This window comes from Corvus hawaiiensis, chromosome 1, assembly GCF_020740725.1.
Source record: "Corvus hawaiiensis isolate bCorHaw1 chromosome 1, bCorHaw1.pri.cur, whole genome shotgun sequence".
NCBI lineage: Eukaryota > Metazoa > Chordata > Aves > Passeriformes > Corvidae > Corvus > Corvus hawaiiensis.
The window spans coordinates 43,114,160-43,133,500 of record NC_063213.1 but is presented as its reverse complement, the minus strand read 5'-3'; the positions used below and the strand labels follow the sequence as shown (position 1 = coordinate 43,133,500).

At 35.5% G+C, this 19,341-nt stretch overlaps 1 protein-coding gene across 3 annotated transcripts in view; it reads left to right on the top strand.

Moving 5' to 3' along the window:
- The window catches only part of KCNH8 (potassium voltage-gated channel subfamily H member 8), a 175,510-nt gene that overhangs the window by 130,297 nt on the left and 25,872 nt on the right, over positions 1-19,341 (top strand). For all 3 annotated transcript variants that reach the window (XM_048302178.1, XM_048302169.1, XM_048302162.1), the window contains 3 exons: positions 3,189-3,388; positions 5,144-5,393; positions 9,770-9,984. In XM_048302178.1, coding sequence (XP_048158135.1) covers positions 3,189-3,388; positions 5,144-5,393; positions 9,770-9,984 — 665 coding nt within the window. The remainder of the gene's footprint in view (positions 1-3,188; positions 3,389-5,143; positions 5,394-9,769; positions 9,985-19,341) is intronic.

Sequence of the window (19,341 nt, the reverse complement as noted above, 5' to 3'; positions counted from 1 at the left end):
ATAAATTGTGACGAACTAGTCAACTGAGTGGAGTAAGAGGGAACTGATGACTGAAAGACAAAGTTGCTTATAGGCAAGCAGGTAGGAGGAGGGATTTATATCTGCAGGGGTCCAGCGAACAAGACATATCCAGGTAAAAAAAGCAGAGCAGGCTGATCTGCAGGTATTTTCTTGAGGAACTCTATTCTATTTTAGATACTATTGATAAAAATCAAGGAAACTTGAAGGAGTTAGAATGATACTGTGAAGATGGGTGAGCATGCCTTAGAAAACTGTTCGGAATAAAGTGCTGATCTGTATGCTTGGGGACATGATACCTCTTCATTTCTTAAAACGTTCTAGCATATAGTTTTGGCTGATATTCAATTTTAAAATTCCCTGGTGGAAAGTGATGTTCTGAGGAAAATTGGTGTAAGTTTTTCAGACTTTTTGACCAAGCTGTTCGTTTATGAAATTTCAGGTGTAACAGATAGGGTGAGTTAGTTTATCAGTAGTTTTTCTGTATCTCTTTAATGGATGACACTACAAACTGAAAAAAACTTACTTAAACTTTGAAAAAGCTGAAGAAAGAAAAAAGAAGTGTAAACTTGACAAATAGATAGCTTATAGCATACCTTTTTAATATTTACTGGCCTCTTCGTATTAATTTTTATTTTGCATGAATTTGAAATTCATATTTTTAACAAGTCATATTCTGAAAAGATCTTGTTCAATACAGTATGTCTTCTTAAAGCGGGAAAGAAAATGTACATATTAAAATGTAACCAGAACTCCTAGGATACCCAGCATCTGTAAAATATTAATCAGATCTGCCCTCCAGCAGGTGATCATACTCTGTTCTGTCTTGTACTCTCCATGTTCTTTCAGCAAATAATGTGTACTTTTGTATTTAAGAGATTGGAGGCCCACTCTAGTAGCTCCAGTCCTATCTGGGATCAGAGGTGTTCCTCTGTAAGTAACTAAAATGTGATTTAGAATATCCATTAAAATAAAGGCCACTTTATAAAATACATTTCCTAGAAGTTTTGAACTTGTCCTACTTGGATTTAGACAGAGGCGCAATAGGTTTCTTACAGAAAGTAGGGTAAGAGTATGATTATTTGATAAAGAATTCTAATGCCTGTCACAGCCAAGAATAGCTTGTCATTATGAGAAGCAGCTGCCTTCCAATGTATATAGGCAAAGACAGATTCTTCCATAATAATAAAATTCTAGATGATATTTGTGCCTATAATAACCACGAGATCTCTACACCATCCAGCTCCTAGCTTGGAACCTGATGAGAGGCCTACACCGCATGTGATTCTTACATATGCGTTCATACACCACCTAATGCTTTATCCCTCCCCCCTGTTTAAACTGATTATTGCATCCTTAAAGAGGCTACACTATTTCTTTAACCTATTTATCTGTGTCTGGCTGAATTGTTTCAGACCTAGCTGTCATATTTCTAGTATAATATCCTGTATCTAGTAGTACACCAGTCCCTCACATTTTGTTGCTTTCGTTTGTGACATTAATGAGTTAGCAATTCACTGCACCATCATGAACAACACCTAGTTGATATAGCTGATTATTTTTAGAAATAAATTTCCAGTTAGGCTTACTATTCTTACTATATACATAATCCTTTTCTTTCTGCTATTTCTACACTGCAGTTCTTTATCTGTTTTTCTGCACTCCCTTCGCAATAAGGACACATATATAGTTACTAGCTCCTTTGGGTTTTACTCAGTCTGTAAACATTTTCTAGTACACCAAACTCCAGAATTTTCTATCTCTTTCTACCATTTTAAAGTGTATCCTTTCCTCCTCCTGTTCCCCCTTGTCTCTTCTCACTCACACTGGATATCTGTAAATTGACATGCAAGGTCAACAGCTTGTTTGTCTCGCTTATAAACCAATTCCTTTGTCACTCTTAGGAGTCTGCTTTCTTTCAAGAACTATAAAGACAGACGTCCCTTTAGATGAACAATCAAGTTTTTTAGTAATTTTTTCAATAAACAATTTGTAGATGTGTATATTCTATACATTAGATCAATATCATATCAAAATTTATCAGTGATTTTTCCAACTCATAATAAGCAAACACATTTTGCACAGACAAACCCAGATGACCTATATCTGTAAATATTTCTTCAATTTTGCTTCTGATCTTTTTATTCCCAAGCCAATAACTAATTGCAGACAAACTCCAGGATGTCAGAACTTTCTGATAAATGACTTTAACCATATTAGACCGTGCCAAGCAATATAAGAAATCAGATTGTCTCTTTGAATGTTTCTTTTAGCCTGAATTTACAATGGGTTTTTTTTCTGAATTTTTTGTAAAATATGTACCCCAGAATACGATACATCGTTAAATGTTATTTACAACCTCATTCCACTACATATGGTCTCCATTAGTAATTGTATGTATTTATATGAGTTCTCTGAAAACTATTCCATGCTATGTAGTTTCCAATGGACTGTTTGAGTCTAGTTTTCATACTGATTATTAGTATCTCATTATTTCCTGAGCATACCTGCCTACATGTGCTCCTTCCTGTGCCTGTAGGGAGCCTACAAGGAAGATGGAGAGAGGCTTTTTACAAAGGCCTGTAGTGACAGGACAAGTGGGAATGGTTCAAACTGAAAGAGAGTAGGTTTAGATTAGATATTGGGAGAAATTGTTTACTGTGAGGGTGGAGAGGCACTGGAAGATGTTGCTCAGGGAAGTTGTGGATGCCTCATCCCTGGAAGTGCTCAAGGCCAGGCTGGATGGGGCTTTGAACAACCTTGTCCAGTGAAAGCCGTCCCTGGAAGGAGGGTTGGAACTAGATGTTCTTTAAGGTTCCCTCCAGCCCAAACCATTCTATGATTCTATCATCCTGTGATTCTATGATTCTATGTTCCATTTTTCTTTTCTCTTACACTATGGACTTACTGTGACTTTGACATTATTTTGCTGGGTACCCTGACTAGATAGAAACAGTTTCTACCCTGTCTCATGACTATGATTCATAGTGTCTCAAAAACCAGAAATGAATATTAATAACACTGTATATTATTCAAGGAGCCTTATATTCAAAAGCTTTCTTATATCTCTCAATCAGGAAATTTTTGCCCTGTGAAGCTGCTGTTTATTTTCTGTGTTAAGTTTCATTGATCATCACTCCACATTTCACAATAATTTCTGTACTCCCTAGCTCTGATGCATGCCTTGGTGTTTGGCAATGTGACTGCCATCATTCAGAGGATGTACTCCAGATGGTCCCTTTATCACACAAGAACTAAGGATTTGAAGGACTTTATACGGGTCCATCACCTGCCACAGCAGCTAAAGCAAAGGATGCTTGAATATTTCCAAACCACGTGGTCTGTCAATAATGGAATTGATTCCAATGAGGTAACCAAATGAGAAGGGGGGGAGGTTTTATTTGATTGTTTTGACTATGAACTTAGAGTCAAGGAGGGGGGTAATTTTTCTTTTTTGATGCTGTGTTTTGTGTGAAGTTACATACCAAAGAAAACTGTGCCTAAAAACAAAGATGGGTTATCCTGGGAAGAGGGTACACTATTGAAAAGGCAGGTTTAAAACATCAAATAATGTAAAGTAAAGTTCAGTCCTCCGTGATTCTCAGATGCTGAAGAGGCGTTCATCAGAAGCCTTTTAGATGATGCCAGCAGAAATGCTATAATGAGTAGTCCTGTATTTCACTAAAAAAAATATCTATATGGGGATTTTAAGTCCTTTTTAAAGGAGGGACTCTAATGTCCTTTCCTACCTCCTTCATCCTATTTATTGCAATACTGTAAAAAAGTGATTTAGCCTGAATTTTATGTTATTTATATAGTTACATTTTTAAATATTGCAAAGTGTAACTTGAGAGTGAAATCAAAAGACAGATTTCTGGTGGTGTCTGTGCTTGCTTGTTTTAAATTACTTATCCAGGTTATGTGTTACTGTACTGCAGGAGAAATAATGGCTTCTCTCTGCTGGAGTGTTATTTGAATGGCGCACTCCCTTCAGGTTTCTTGTTATCTGTGTTGTAAAACTCAGTGGTCCCTAAAGATAATGTGGAAATAAGCAGAAAGATTTGGGGTTTGGAACATTCTTTTCCTGATAAATTCTTTTTGTGTTGTGAACAGCACAAAGAATGGGATTTTCAACAGCATTTTAGCAACAGAAGGAGCTTAGTAAGATTTACAAAGGTACAAAAATGACTTAGATGTCAAAGATTTCCTAGATGTGGTTAATGATCACCTTCAGCTTTTGTACCTTCTGTACCTTTAGTCATGCTGAAAGTGAGTGACTGCTGTATTACAACTGCAGCTCCTGGAGAGACCATCAGTCTTTCATTATTTGCCTCCTACAGATAAAAAGCCTTGTCCGAGCCCACCTGGTCAAGCATTGGCTGATTGTATTGTTCAGATGCCACATCCCCTCAAACTACAAACAAAACTATGTTTGTGGGCTTGCAGCTTGAAAGGGAAAAAAGGAAGACCTCATGGGTTTTAGTTTCCATAGGTTCTTCCATTGAACACGCACCTTGTCTCCATTCCTTTCCCACCCCTCCTTCAGTGTCCAATAGTGTTACTAAAAAATAAAAATAACAACAACAACAAAAACACATTCAAGGCAGGTTTATTTAGTTATCCCTCTTCCAGTGGTTTTGCTATAGAAGAAGTAATATTGCATATTGATGAATTTTATAGAAGGATTTTAAAGAAAGTCTAAATGATGTTGATGTTTGCTCTGTTTTCATTGTATATGTCACTGTATACAACAGTATACCTGATCAGCCTACTGTGTTCTATCAGCTGAGAAGAACTTGGACAAACTTATATTGTGCATTAGAGGGAATTCATACAAACAGTGTTATAGAACTTTTTTTCCTGAGGGTTTGTTTGGTGAGGCTTTTTTGGAGGTGTTTTTCGGTAGAATAAAGGCATATATTCATTCAGGTTTTTCCTGGAATTTATCAGTGTTAAAATTTATTTTAAAAGCACATGTCTCATCAAGGGGATAAGAAAAATCAAAGGGAAGTATTTACATCAGTGTGACGTGCAGCACTACTAACTCAGGCTATTTCTGCAAAAGTGAAAACAAATAATTTTACAATTTTTCCCTTTTTCATAATTTTTTCTATCTTTTGGACAGCTTTTAAAAGACTTCCCAGATGAGCTGCGTTCAGACATCACCATGCACTTGAACAAGGAGATTTTGCAGCTCTCCCTTTTCGAGTGTGCCAGTCGTGGTTGCCTCAGGTCTCTGTCTCTGCACATCAAAACCTCCTTCTGTGCTCCCGGGGAATACCTCCTCCGGCAGGGAGATGCCCTGCAAGCGATCTACTTTGTGTGCTCAGGTTCCATGGAAGTCCTGAAGGACAGCACCGTGCTGGCAATTCTTGGTATGTTCACAATCATAGATTTAAAGAGGAAGAATGGTCTCCCAGCATAGGAGGACCTTCACTGCTAACTGATGGCTTAGTATGCCCCTAGTAGTCTGCTGAGAAAGAATTTGTTTAATTTTAATCTGTAATACCTATTCTATGTACACTCTTATTTTTTTATTTTTTAGTTTAAACTTATATTTTGACCTAAGGGGCTTTCAATTGCTAGATTGTTAGCTGTGCAGTATTTCACTTCTAGTTTCCTTATATTTATTCTCTCTTCTTCTCATGTAAAGAGGTACTTGCTATGTTTTGACACAAAATGCTGCCTTCTACTATATTTGGTGATGGCATTGACAGCTCAAAGAACATTGGTTGTCAGTTCCTAAATCTTTCATAAAAATTAGTGGCCAGGAAACGCTCCCACTAATGCTCCCAAATGCAAGGAAGCCGTATGAGCCTACTGTCATTCTTTGGCACTTGCCTATGAACATCCCTTGCAGAAAAGCCACGTGGTGAAAAAAAAAGCATTGTTGGCTCTGCTCCCCCAAGCTACTTCTTCATGCTTACTGATGCTGTCTGCAGGCATTTGAGTATATTAGAACTGAGAAAGGCCAGAAGTTCAGTTCTAATACATTTTTAGTTGTTGTTTGCAAGATGACTGTTTTTACTCATTGACATTTAAGCATCTCTAACTGTAAATTTCTGTGATTTGCCTCAATCTAAGGCCTACTAAAGAAATTCTCTTTATCTTCAGCTAAAGGATGATTGGACCTGTCTGAGTTAATGTTTATGAAGTTTTTTTGTGAAATATAAAAGTTTACTCTAAAAGTAGAGAATTAATTTATTGTGATTTTAATATCTCTAGACTTAAATGTATTCTTCTAATAACTTTTAATATTCTTATAAAACAGAGTTAAAAAGAACATTTCCTTTTTTGCTTTCCTTCCTGTTTTGTGGGATTACACTAGACTGTTGATAATGGAAGCTTCTGGTCTTCTGTAATTGAATTTCTTTTATTTTACTAGAATGCATTTGGTTGGTCTTTTTTTAGAATATAAATGTGATACAGTTCCTATTTGTTTCAGAACTCTTTAATTGTATTAGATTGACAGTCCATATCACTCCATCACTCATTTGTTTCTAGAAAGTTTAAGAATGTCTTGATTTCATTGGATCACATAGATCAAAGATACAAAATATGGCTTAGAATAAAACATAAGCTAAAAGCCAGCAAAAGGTCAAGAGGTACTTCCATTGGAACTATGATTTCATTAATAATTCCATCTTCAGGCTCTTCTGAAAATGTTAATTTAAGCATCATTGTGTAATGGTAACAATCAAAACAATAAGAAAGAGATTAGTGGATTTCTGAGAGTAGTTAATGAAATCATAATGCAAAAAACATAAACATAACACAATGAAATAATGTTTTGTTACAGTGAATGGGAGCTTCATCATTTAAACCTAATTAACACCAGCAGAAGGTGAATGCATCAAACATATAGGACCCTATGAGAAATTGTATTACTGATGTCATGTAAACCCAAGAGAGCAGTTTTCTCCCTGACAATGCTGCAGTTCCCAGAATATTTTATAATTCTGTCCTGATTCTAATTCTAGTGAATTAGTTTTTGTTTACTGAACCATTCTCACTAAGCAGTGCAGCAACAATTCAGTGAAATGCTCTCATTACATACATCTTTGGTTCCTCTAGAGACTATCACTTTATCTTTAATAATGATGGTTAGGGTATATTTTAGAGGAAAATATGTTTTAATATGAGTTATGTACTGTTTGAGCATATATCTTTGATTTTTAAAAAATATTAGCCATAAGTTATTTTGAAAACATCCATAATGAGGACATTTGTAACTTTGACTGCATGTCCCTGTTTATTAAAAACAGATATGTCTGTGAGAAACATTTCTATATAAATTTCTTCTCCAATTAAAGAGAAAAGGATGTAAATAGCTACTAAGAATAGCTGAAATGATTCTGTTATGTAACAAATGTTGACATTCAAGGTAATTTCATCACTTCATTAATTCTACATGAAACTTCAGGTTACTACCTACAGCCTTTGCTACATTATTTTCATTTGAAAAAGAAACATATATTGGCACTACCAGATCAATTTTAGAGTTTTTAAACCTGACATTATTTCAACACTATAACTACAATCAAATAAAAATCTAATATTTTTCCAAAATGTTTTTGCAATATTTATACTAATACTGTTCATATATCTAAAAAGTTTCTAATTAAGATGTTTAAAGGTCAGTTTTGGTATATTTGAAATATTCTTTCCCTTTTCCACATTAACAGCCAGCAGCAGATTAACATGCCAGCCCTTTGCTTAGTATAGTGGAAGACTTCTAAGGAACTGCTGGTATTCAAAGTAAAATGTAAAAGTGTGTTACTGTTTAGCTTTATGCTATGTTTTATTATGTGAGCAATACAAGCTGTGATGAGCAATGACAGATGCTATTGCTACCCATCACATTTCGCTTTCCCAGACTGACCTAAGCTCATACCAGTTCTCATTTATACCAATGGAGATTTTTAAGAGACCCCAAAGTAGCATTAATGTATGTGTATTCCTATCATAAGAGAAAATCCCTCCCTATCCTAAGTTTATGATAAGTACATTTGAGAAAATTCTTCAAGCTCCATGTAAATAGGAACAAATTTATTTTAAAGTACTAAAAAGATGATATTTTAAAGTGTAAAGCTATCCCATTTAAGAAGCTTCAGGAATGGTTGACTGCTTAGTTTAGCTTACCCTGCAAGCTGACCATTTCCTGTGTAATATACAGCTGGAATAACATGCTGGGTGGATTTTCAGATGTGACAGTCTTAACTTATTATTTATTAATCACAGAATAATGTAAGATGGAAGGGACCTTCAGAAGCTACCCAACCTAAACCTGCTTAAAACAGTGCAAATTTAGCTCAGATTCCTCAGGGCTATGTCCAGGCAAGTTTTGAACATCTCCAGAGATGCTTGCAATTCCTCTTTGGAATTTGCCTCTTTGAGCAGGCTGTTCCACTGTTTCATGACTTTCCTAATTTATAATGAGAATTTCTTTTGTTACACCTTGTGCTCAGTACATCTTGTTCCCCTGGGCACTCTGAAGAGAAGTTTAACTCTGTTTTCTCTACTATTTTCTGTTAGGCTGTTGAAGAAAATAATATCCTTCCTTTGCCTTCTCTTTGTAAGATGGAACAATACCCCATTTTTGCAGCCTTTCCTCATACATTATGTTTTTTAGTCCCTGATTCTTGGTAGACTCTTTTGGTCTCACTCCAATTTGCCAATATTCTGTCTTGTATGGGGAAGCCCAGAACTGGACACAGTGCTCCAGATCAGGTGTGACAAATATAGAGGGAAAGAGTCACTTTCCTGGGTCTTGCTGGCTCCACTCTTGCTAATGCTGCACAGGAGGTCCTTGAACTTTTCTGCAAGGACACATTGTTGGTTCATGTTCAATTTGTCCGCAAGGACCCCCAGGTCCTTTCCTGCAGAGCTGCTGTCCAGCTGCTCAGCTCCCACTTCGTACTGCTGTAGGGAGGGTTTTCATCCCTGGTGCAGGACTTGGCATTTGGTTTTGTTGAACTTCATGATATTCCCGTCAGCTGATTTGTCTTTCACTGAGGTCGCCCTAAATAGCAGCTTTTTCCTTCAGCATATCAACCAGTTCCCCCAGTTTGGTACTGCCCATGACTTGCTAAGAATACACTCCATCACACTGTCCAGGTCTTTAGTGAAGACCATCTGCTTTAACTTCTGGGGAAAAGCTCTGGTTCAATGACTGCACTTTGGAATTTATACCTCAGATCAGATGTTTATGGAAGCTTTTAATTATAAAGTTTCTGTGCTCTTCAATATATGGTCTGTTGAACTTTTTATTACAAGTGTCCTAAGGCAGTCTTGCCCATAAATGAAAAAACAACAGCATAAGAATTCTTTGTTAGGCCATTCTTTCTTCTCAACAGAGATGCTAAAATGATATCTTAACACCTGCATGTTTTAACACACACAAACGCAAAAACACCCCATAACAGCTTTTTTGAAAAATAATTACACCTGCTATTAGTTACTAATGTAATCTTCATTTTATACCTATTTACTTTATTGTTCCCTTAAATCAACCAGTTACCTGTCTGGAAATCAGTTTTTGTACCTCCAATTAATTGCATATAAGGTTGCATCTGCAAAAAAAAAAAAAAAATTAGTCTAAGATCCTTTAGGATGTTATTAATTAAACAACGCATTAGTAACAATGGGATTTCAGGTTCAGGTGTAGCAATTATGTTAAACAGCTTTATGATTCAAAAAAGAAGTAAAGAATTTATGCTTTGAAGATAATTATGTTTGTATTTTCTTTCAGGTAAAGGAGATTTAATTGGAGCAAACCTATCCATTAGGGATCAAGTTATTAAAACAAATGCAGATGTTAAAGCTCTAACATACTGTGACCTCCAATGTATTATACTCAAAGGTCTCTTTGAAGTGCTCGACCTCTACCCAGAGTATGCTCACAAGTTTGTTGAAGACATACAGCATGATCTCACTTACAATCTAAGAGAAGGCCATGAAAGTGATGTAAGTATCTTTAAAGGTTTCTGCAGTTATTGTCATCTTTCAGATGCTTGTCACAATAAAGAAATAATACACAGATTATGTTAAAAGAGCTTCTGATTCCATTTGTTTGATAATTCAGATATTACCTACATGAATTGTACATCAGTTGGTCAGATCATAAGCATTGAACAACCTCTCTGCTTGTTATTTTCCATAAAAAACATCATCCTTGAGAGAAAATGCTTTAATTTTTTTATATATTTTTTGTTTATCTATAAAAATAATTCATATTTACACAAGCTATGTGACCAAATAAAGGTTTTATCCATACCTTTTCTAGAAGCTCATGTGCCAGCCTAATGAACATTCATTTCATAATCATTGGTTATCACTTTTAGTTAAGAATGTCATCACACACACTGAAAATGAAAAACAGTTCTCATACACTATAATTAAAATGTGTTTTTCCACTTAAACAAGTACTTTATTTTGGAAAAAAAAAACCAAAACAAACAAAAACCCCAAACAAAACAAGAAGAAATTCCAGATAAAGCACTCCTGAAAGGCGTCAGTACAGACTCACCAAAGTACTTTCACTGATACTATATAAAAAATATATAGAGAGCGATTTTGATAGTGAAAAGCTTTTATGACAGCCCTCTTTTTCTGACTTAATCATGTGAATGCTCAAATACAGTTATAGTCAAACTTTCAAGTTAGTGTTTAACAGGTCAGGTATTTGTCTTTGTTTTGCACTTCTCCTAACACACAAAGAGAAGTAACATTGGAAAACCAGGAATTTTTACTAGGATATCAAGACAGGGGAAAAATATAATGCCAAGGAAGAGTGCACCAAAGTACTTTTCAGTTCAAAACCCCAATGAATTTGATATATGGGCTGATTTTTCTATATAGCTTCCTATTAGATGTACTTTGGTGCCAGTGTTTCCACAGCAACACTCTATTAAACCATTGCAGCAGAAAGGAGTCCATATATAAGTGTGTACTTCTGGAGAGGAGAATAACCAGGATCTCTCATTTGTTTGTCTCTTGAAATGTCTCCAAACTTCCTGCTGATGAAAACAGCAGCTGAGAGTACACATCTGTTCTGAGAGCTTGGTGATTAGTTTGTGTAACACATTTCCCTTGGGGAGGGATGTTTGATATGAAAAGGAGTAAAACTCCATTTAAAGACAGGGTTTGAAGATGATTACATTCCCCTCTACAGTTTTGTCGTGGAACTTGATGGATCCCCACAATCTGTTGCTTCATGCTTTTCTGTATGATGACAAATCTGAGGATCATCCTTTCAGCTGCATTCAGTTTTTATAAATTCAGGGACAACTCTTCCTGATTAGAGTCAGCTGGGTGATGTACAGACTGCTGAGTGTTTCTCAGGTTCTCCGAGGAGGATGTGATTTAAAGCAGTGCAGGACACATCCAAGTAACTTCTCTGCTTTAAAGTAGTATTTGTGAGCATATGCTGTATTTTCATGGTATAATCTGTCACCTTAAAATTAAAGGAAAAAATATCCTGACATGAAGTAACATCCACTGTCACAGGCAGATATACAGAATCCAAGATAGATTATCAGTTTTGCTTTCATCTACATCCTCTGGTTAACCACGTCCTCTTCCAGTAGTTCTCTTGCAGTAGAACATACCTGTGCATCTCATTTCTTATCCAACCATTTTACTTATCAATAAGGATAAACAGCATCAATAAGGCAGCCAAAAATTGTACTTGGTGTGCCTGGTCAAAGCAACTAACTGCTTCAGCTGGAAAATACTCTGTCTTCATTAATATAACTTGCAAACAGAAATAATTGGAGTTATCTGATGGTTACTCTCAGAGAAAAGTAAGAAGAAAGTTTTCAGATGTACAGTTTTTGGGTATGTTAATATGACTTCTTTCTTCTTTTTGTTTAAGTACAGCACTACTTCTTGGGAATGGTGTTATGGGACAGTTTGGCAGCTAGGCCACTGTATCTTGATTCCCTCTCCCTAATATAGAGAGATTTTACTTTTCAGATTATCTGTGACTTCTGCAGCTTTATGGAAGTTTTGGATTTGGAGAACATTTCTGTAGTTAAACAGTAGATCTATTCATTTGAATAAGTCTGTTTCTCACTCTCTTTTTTCTTGGAAATTTTAAATGACTGTAAATCTGTACCTGAATGTGAATTCAATAATTCTTAAAATTAATCAGCAACAGTGTATAGGGTCAGGTGAACTGCAGGGTGAAATAGCATGAATTTCCCCACTATGACTTGTGAACTGTCTTTCAGTCCTGACCTAAAATGTTATTGCATTTCCAGTCAAAGTCCACCAAATCTACTGTAGGCTGAAGATTTATTAGCACTTTAAGCCAGCATTAAAAAGCTGAGAATGAATAAGAATTTAGTACTGGTTGTTCATTATCCCTGTTCCACCTTTGTCGTGCTGTTGGAATGGTTCACTGCACACAAAACTGAATCAGAGATTTTAACTGAATTAGAAGCATGTGGACAAAAAAGGGGTCAGAAGTCATCTGTAGTGTCCTGATCCTGAAGTGTCAAAATCGGATACTTGGCACTAGATTACATATCTTCCCTACCTACCCACACACAAGAAAGGGAAACATTTTAAATTTGTTTTCTTGGTTCATTTCTAAGTCTAAGAGTGTAGATAATGATGTGCTCCATCTGCATTAAAATCCAAGTAAGGTATAACTGTGGAAAAGGCTCAAGGACTTCCATTGTTTTGTCACTTTTCAGTAAAACAAGGAGGAGACGTAACCAGGTTTCCCAGTAACAAGCAGAAGCTGTAGCTGTTTGGTTATAGACGGATTGAAAGTGCTGTTTAGCAGTCCTGGAAGAAAAGCCCAGATTTTGAGTATAGGAGATGACAACTGTTTTAGGCTCTAATAATTAAAAGGCAGAGAAACAGACACAAAATCAGAGAGATAAAGTTTCTATGATTCCTCATGGTAACTCTTAAGCCAGGAATTGCTAAGCGATTTATTATTATCACCATTAATGTGTGTTCAGCCACACTGGCAGTGCTACTATGCCATCTTTTCATACATTCTCATCACAGCAAGATGTAAATTAGGAGAGACTTTTTGTTGATTGTACATATTCTGACACTCTGCTTTCTTTGCTGCCTTGTGATCAATAAACCCATAACTGTGTTTGTAAATGTATTCAAATCTTTGAGGACAGTTAGACAATTTTTCTGGTCGCTGGAGTTCTGACATTAAAACAATGCAGCCATTTCAACCAATTTTTCTATGTCTGTGACTGTGTTGTCATAGTAAGGAAACAGTTTGCTGAGTAACACAGATTTTGACATGTGCCTCACCCCATCTATATAATTTTGCACTATGAATTAGAGGTTGCATATGTATCAGGCAGTGAGAGTGTCCCATATCTGATTTGACCAAGCTAAGCATTCAGAAGAAGGTTCTTAAACATATGTGGCTACATCTATACACATACATTTGTATGAAAGAAATTGGAAATTATTTTGTTATCCACCAGCCCTGGAAAATGTGTTATTTGATACATTTAGAGAGTAGTAGCCTCTGTTCATAACTCTGAATTATCCTATGAAGAACTCAGAATAAGTAAATGTTTGGACAACATCTTTGTAGGCTTTATAAGATTTTATTGTTTCTGATTATTTCTTATGTCCATGCAGAAGAATCTGCAGTATAGACAACATTATTCAGATTTTAAAAAACAAAACAAAACAACAACAACAAAGACAAACAAATAAAAAACCAACCAAAAACAAAACCAAAGACTGGCTAAAGCCACACCGATAAAAAGAACAAGAAGTCTCCTTGACACCTATGCTGTCCCTCCTAGCTATAATTAAGTCCCAAAGGAAGACAAGGCACATGCAGGCACAATCTTTGTCTCACTAAAGCTCTATCACTGTGTGTCATTTTCAAAAAGAAATTTGGTTATATTTCTGAAGGGTCAAAAATCTTTGTTTGTAGATAGGACTTGCAATTAATAAGAATATACTTTCCCTTTTGTAGACTTAGAAGTAGTGTTCTGGCTCCTACAAAAGCTTCCCTTCCCCTCTCCCCAAAGAAGCAGCTACTGTCTTTAAAATGAAAACACTGTTTGTGAAACAAAGGAAGGATTGATTCTGTCAGTGCATTGCAGTGTAAATGAGACATAATGACAGGGTTTCATGAAAATGTGGTAGATTCCTTCTCCGGTTGGGAACATGGAGTCTTACTGCACCTTAGCCAGGCTCTTTGATAATAAAATAAATCAATAGACAAATACATTTTAAAAGGCAATCAAGCAACCAAGAAGCAATAAACCCAAAGGATCTCCCCCCACCTTCCCTCTGAAAGGCATTGTCTAACAAAATAGGGATTGATTCTTGTACTTTGGAGAGGCTGGTGTTTAGCATTTATTAAATTTTAATGACTGAGTTGTGAGGAGTTTTTAATATAATAAAGCTCAGGTTGTTATTAGCAGTATCTAAGAAATTACAATGGATGCTCCTCATTTTCTATTGGAAAATCTGACAACTGACCAAATCAATTGTTCATAAAGGTGAGAGTAGCTCTAAGCTCTGGAGCACACAACAGCGGGCACAGCTTGGGGAAAAAATGTCTACAAATTCTGATCTAAAATATACTGAGCTTTCTGATACATTCCAGCTAAGCATTAAGTATTTTAAAAGCATGTTAGTAATTCTTCCTCATGTCATTCTAACTGGCTCATTTGAAGACTTTTATTTTTCTTTGTTCTAACTGGTGGCATTGCTCTTGCTGTAAGAAAAGAGCAAAAAATATTTTGAATGCAAGCACAAAATTCAGATTAAATTCTGCCTTGCCACTATTTGGTTTTCAGCTAGTAGATTACATATTTGATGTGCATTCACTCTTGCCTCTTTATTCATGCTTTTTCTAGATCTGGATTTCTACTATAGGTCATCTGAATTCATGAATGTTACTTTCCAATATAGCAATAACTTGTTCTATTACATATTTGATTGTCTATTATGAATCAGCAATGAAAATAGTGTGAAATTTCTGATATTTTTAATACATTGATTGTCTGCAAAGTAGATAGTATTTTGCTTTAAGGAAGAAAATAAGTTATCCTATTTACTACTGTATAAATATTAAGGAAAAAAATAAGCATGGGGATGTTTTTTGCTTTTAATCTTGGCAAGTTTTGTTAGATAAGAAAACCTGATAGAAACTTCATTCACATAATTACTTATTGATGAGTTTAACTTCCAAAGCAAAAATAATTCCTATTTCATGGGTATTACCTATGTGTTTATAATAAAATTCATGCATTGAAAAAATGAATTTCCAAATTAGGTCTTACGGCACTGCTATAGTCACAATTCCTCTACTCCATCTGAGATCATGGTTCATCCTGCACACTGCAGGACAATCACACATTGCAAAATATTTTTAATAATAAATAATTTTCATAGAACATTTCCCAAATAATTCCAACAAACTTTTAGAGAGAGGAGATGGTTTTGTAACACCACCCAGCAGCTGTGTAAAACGAAGTGGTTTACCTTAAAAAAGTCAATCAGTCCTACTTTAACAGTAGTGTTGGATAATTTTGAGGAAAACTTCTAATTTTTAAATATGCTTACAGCATATTAGGCACTCACCTTTGTCAATACTTGTCTGGCAGAGGATCATGTACTATTATTGTAGATGTAGCTTACTGGTGTTTATTGTCAGTAAGTATAAATTTTGCAAACTAAGAGACCAATCAATAGCAATTTTTGTGTTTCTGTACAAGAATTATTACAACAAGTAGAATATAGAATTGAATAAATCACCTAAAACAACAGGAGTTTAGTACTTTATTTGCGTGATTATTCTTTATAAACCCCCCCAACAAACAACTAAAATAACTTTAAACCTGTGAACCAACTGTTTATGATCTTTATTCCACAAGCATGTGGTTCCCTTTGCTCTACTTGTCCTTGTAGAAGCCCTAAGTGAGTGATGGCTGAACAGCCACTGCTTCTGCCTGAAAGACACCATGTATTAATTTTTCCTTTACACCTCTTGTTATGGAGTCTATAAACTGCTCAACTTCTCAGTGATTATAGTGTAGGAATGAAGGTGCTCCTCATACCGTCAAAAACTAAACTAATTTTAAAACTGTTAACATATAATTAATTTTGAGACATGATTCCTGATGTGTTCATTGAAGTAGCTCTCTTACCTGCCTCTGTGCATGGACTACTCACCAATTAGTGCTGCTGTGAAATATAACTCAGGGCTTTCACATTTTACAAGCTACTCAGCTTTTTCATTTATGCTTCTGGGACAAGCTGGAATATTTTGTCCTTCTTCCCTCTCTCTCTCTCCCTCTCCCTCTTCCCTAAATAAATTAGTCTATTCCTGAACAAGGCAGCACTCTCAAAATGTCATTTACACAGCTCGACTTCTTTATTCCTATGGAATAAGTCATGCAGCTGTAGATGGCCACTGGCAGAAACAAAACCAGAGCTGTTAATGCACCTGTTTTACACTTCATTTATGATATTAAATGGATGAGATGTGGTTCAGGAATAAGCTCTGTCCTCTAGCTCTCTGCAAGGTATTTCACAGGTCTCCTATCTTTATTGGTGACAGTAAGCATGTTTTGGTGGATCTTTGGCTATGAAGTTGGATGCTGGTTTCAAACAGGGAAATCTGCTGCAATAGCCTCCTCCCTGTGCAGTGTCAGTCAGTCCTTCTTCCACTCCCGCAGCCTGGCAATTAACTGCTTCACTTTCTATGGGGGCAAGGCTGACCTGGAGCTATAGTGTAAGCCAGGCTTACAATCCTTTCTCTGTAGTCTGGTAGCTCATAAAGCTTCTTTACTAGCAGCCATTGATGAGCATGTGTGTGCCTCTGAGCCATCTCTTCCCCCAGTACCCCTCAAGATAATCACCTCACTGTGTTGTTTCTAATATATCCTTCAATATGGTACACTGCTGAGAAATAATGCAACAAGGAAACACGTAATTCAAAAAGGATAGACAGGTTGGCCTTTTCATTTTCTTTCCTAGTATCTTTACCTGAAGAATCTTTTTTTCCCTGATAATCTCCTGTTTCATCTCTGTAGCCTTCTGTCATTCTAATTTTTTGAAAATAACACAGACACTGTTTGGTTTTGTATCTAATAGTTTATTCTTCTGATTTGTGGTCATTTTTCAGTTAGAAGATTCACCCCACCACAACTTATGGATGCAATTATGTTATCTTTTCCATTAATATTTTTTTCTTTAGTTCTTATATTTTCACAAATCTTTTCCATTTTACACCTAAAACAAGTGGACAATTAACTGTAAGGGTGAATCACACAAGGTGTGGAAAAAAAGACAAAGAGGAGGAGGAGAAATTAACCAGTTTACATTAGTTTGGGAGTATGTTACGTATTCCAACTCTTTTGTGAATGGATTAAGAGACAGGAATTATGACTATTAGCCTCACATTATTTATTAAAATATTTTCAAAAGTGGACCTTAGCACTTTCTTGACAAATACAAAAAAACTTCCATTGTAACTAGAATTATCATGTTTAAATAAGTGACAAAATTTTACTTCTAATTTTAGCTTTTGAGTCCTTTTGAACATTCTCCATTCTCATTCATTTCACTTCCTAGGATTATTACATTCTGCATCAGATTATAAAGCTTAACCCAAGGGTAACATGTTGAAAAAAATCCAGGCTAGCAAAGCAGCTTATTGATGTTTTTAGACTGTTGTATGAGGAGGGTATAAAACACTGTGTCAAACAGAATTTTAGACAGGAAAAGCTCCTGGCTTTCAGAGTATTGCCTTGGAATCTAACCATATTTCTATTTTAATTAGACAGGCATGCTAGAGGATAACTTTTTTTCCAATGTGTCTCAATGTGCCTTAGGGAACATCATATTATAACTTTTACAATATTAATATTATCTTTGTCTCTATGCTGTAAAAAATGGAAAATAGAATTAATCCTAATATACCTAAAATTTAAAATAATGTCAATTAGGAGAGAGAATTTATTTTAATTTTTTTTTTCACTACTCCTTTTATTTGTATTGATGTAGCACTGATCTGTCAGTGACCTTAGATTTAGAAGTGTTTTTACAATAAGCTGTTCTTTTATTATTATGGGTCATATAGGACTAATTAATGAATGAAATGATAGTACCACAATGTCTTCTATAAAAACATTAGATCTGAAGGCATAGACTACCTTGATATATAATGTTCATGTCAGACTGGCTTATGTGGTGAAGTTCCTACATGACTTGCAGAGTCATTATAACCTCAGGATATATGCTGAAATGTGTGAAACTAAATGTAGTGTAGTCCTTGAGAAAACTGTCTATAATCTGTGCGAGCTGTGTATCAAGTTGGCATTTTACATCGATACAAGTGTGTGTTCTCAATTTTATTGCACTGGTAATGTTTTTGGTGCCATTTTTCTTCAAACATCATAGAACAGTAGAATAACAGAGGACCTCTGAAGGTCATCTAGACCCACCCCTCTGCTCAAAGATATGAAAGCATGTAAAAATGGAAAACCAGAAATTTTTTATGTACAAATGCAGTCAAAGTTTCTACTGATATAAAAAATAATATATCTGTGTCTTTTTCTTTTTAATCACCTATACCTTCAGCCAGTAAAACCAGAGCTACAGAACCTGCCTACATAAGTGCAACTAGAGTTCTGCTGAAAATAGATTTGGTACCCAAGACATATATTACATTATATTACATTACATTATTAAAATCATGTTATTATTTACCACATCATTGACAATTTTTGAAGATTTGGTAAATAATAGCATGACTGTAATAATAAATATATACACACATTATATACATATATACTGTATATAGAGTACAGTAGTGCATAGATAGTAAGTGTTCAGAGACAGATTCCATTGCTAGTCACACTATGTTCATTGTTCATTCCATCACTGTCCAAAATTGATACTGGATTTCTATGACTGTGTTTGTTTTTATGTCGTGCTACTTCAAGCAATTTTCTTAAGACTTCTCCACAGATATATTACTTTCCTCAGGGAGGCACTTATTAACACTCATCCCACTGATTTGTCCTGTGAATGCTAACAAAACACCTGGCCAACATCAGGAATGCTTAGAAATAGGCAACTGGTAATAAAATTAACTGGGAGACTATTCTTCAATATCCACTTCATTGTCCCCCTCTTTTTAAGAGCCTCTCTGAAGTTAGATATACATATTTACATAAATAGTAGTATGAAGTTCCATTTAAAGATAAAGCTAACAATACAAACACAACTCCTTCACAGTATCTCCAGCCTCAAACTGAGGAGTCTAACTGAATATCACGGGCCAATCAAGGGCCAATCATGCAAATA